Source organism: Parus major, unplaced genomic scaffold (assembly GCF_001522545.3).
Source record: "Parus major isolate Abel unplaced genomic scaffold, Parus_major1.1 Scaffold561, whole genome shotgun sequence".
NCBI classification, from domain to species: Eukaryota; Metazoa; Chordata; class Aves; order Passeriformes; family Paridae; genus Parus; species Parus major.
In genome coordinates this window covers 1-1,335 of record NW_015379449.1, presented here as the reverse complement: position 1 = coordinate 1,335, position 1,335 = coordinate 1, and the positions used below count along the sequence as shown (strand labels likewise).

Sequence of the window (1,335 nt, the reverse complement as noted above, 5' to 3'; positions counted from 1 at the left end):
CGCTGCTCCTGCCAGAACCTCTCCCCTTCCTTCACCATCCTCTGCACCAAAACCGGGCTCCTCTTCGTGCCGTCCGGCATCGACCGCCGCACGGCCGAGCTCCGCCTGATGGACAACTTCATCACCGTCCTCCGCAAGCGGGATTTCGCCAACATGACCCAACTGATCCACCTGACGCTGTCGCGCAACACCATCAGCCAGATCATGCCTTACGCCTTCGCCGACCTCAGGGGTCTCCACGCCCTCCACCTCGACAGCAACCGCCTGACGTCCATTAACGAGGACCACTTCAAGGGGTTAATTAATTTGCGCCATTTAATCCTCAGCAACAACCAGCTGAGCTTCATCTCGCCCAAATCCTTGGACGATTTCTTGGAGACCATCGAGGATTTGGATTTGTCCTACAATAATCTGGTGGACGTCCCGTGGGCGACGGTGGCCAAGCTGTCCAACGTCAACACGGTGAGTTTGGATCACAACCTGATCGAGTTCGTGCCCGAGGGGATTTTTTCCAACCTCCACAAGCTGGCCAGGTTGGACATGACCTCCAACAAGTTGAAGAAGATCCCGCCGGATCCGTTGTTCTCCCGCATTCCCGTCTACGCCAAATCCAAAGGTTCTCCGCTGAGCTCCCTGGTGTTGAGTTTCGGCGGGAATCCTCTCCACTGTAACTGCGAGCTGGTTTGGCTGCGCCGCCTGACGCGCGAGGACGACCTGGAAACCTGCGCCTCGCCGCCGGAATTGATGGGAAAATACTTCTGGAGCATCCGCGAGGAGGAATTCGTCTGCGAACCTCCCATGATCACCCACAGGACGCCCAAACTCGCCACGGCCGTGGGTCAGAGCGCGTCCCTCAAGTGCAAAGCCGTGGGAGATCCCGATCCCTACGTGCGCTGGATCGCTCCCGACGGCAAGTTGGTGGCCAACACCTCCAGGACGGTTTCCTACCAAAACGGGACTTTGGATATTTTGGAAGCGGCGTTGGGCGATCAGGGAACCTTCACCTGCATCGCCTCCAACGCCGCCGGCGAGTCGACGGCGCCGGTGGAGTTCCGGGTGACGGCGGAAGGGAACGGGACGGAGTGCGAGGATGAGGAGGGGGGGAAAAAGGCGGGGACGGGCGGGCCGGAGCCGTCGGATATCCTGATTTCCGCCAAATCCAGCTTTTCCAACGATTCCAAGCTGGAAAAGGGGGAGAGGGGAGGAGGGGTGGTGGTGGCCGAGGTGACGGCGACGTCGGCGTTGGTGAGGTGGCCGCCGCAGGAGGAGGAGCTGGAGGGGTTGAGGATGTACCAGATCCAGTACAACAGCTCGGGAGATGAGATCCTGGTTTAT

The 1,335-nt window shown here is 59.7% G+C and overlaps 1 protein-coding gene across 1 annotated transcript; it reads left to right on the top strand.

The window, feature by feature from the left end:
• Positions 1–6: 6 nt before the first annotated feature.
• LOC107199301 (leucine-rich repeat and fibronectin type III domain-containing protein 1-like protein) lies at positions 7–1,329 on the top strand (the record flags this gene model as incomplete). Its single annotated transcript, XM_015616630.1, has 1 exon — positions 7–1,329. A coding segment is annotated over one exon (1,323 nt), but the record flags the coding sequence as incomplete, so codon positions are not given.
• Between the last annotated feature and the right edge of the window lie 6 nt (positions 1,330–1,335).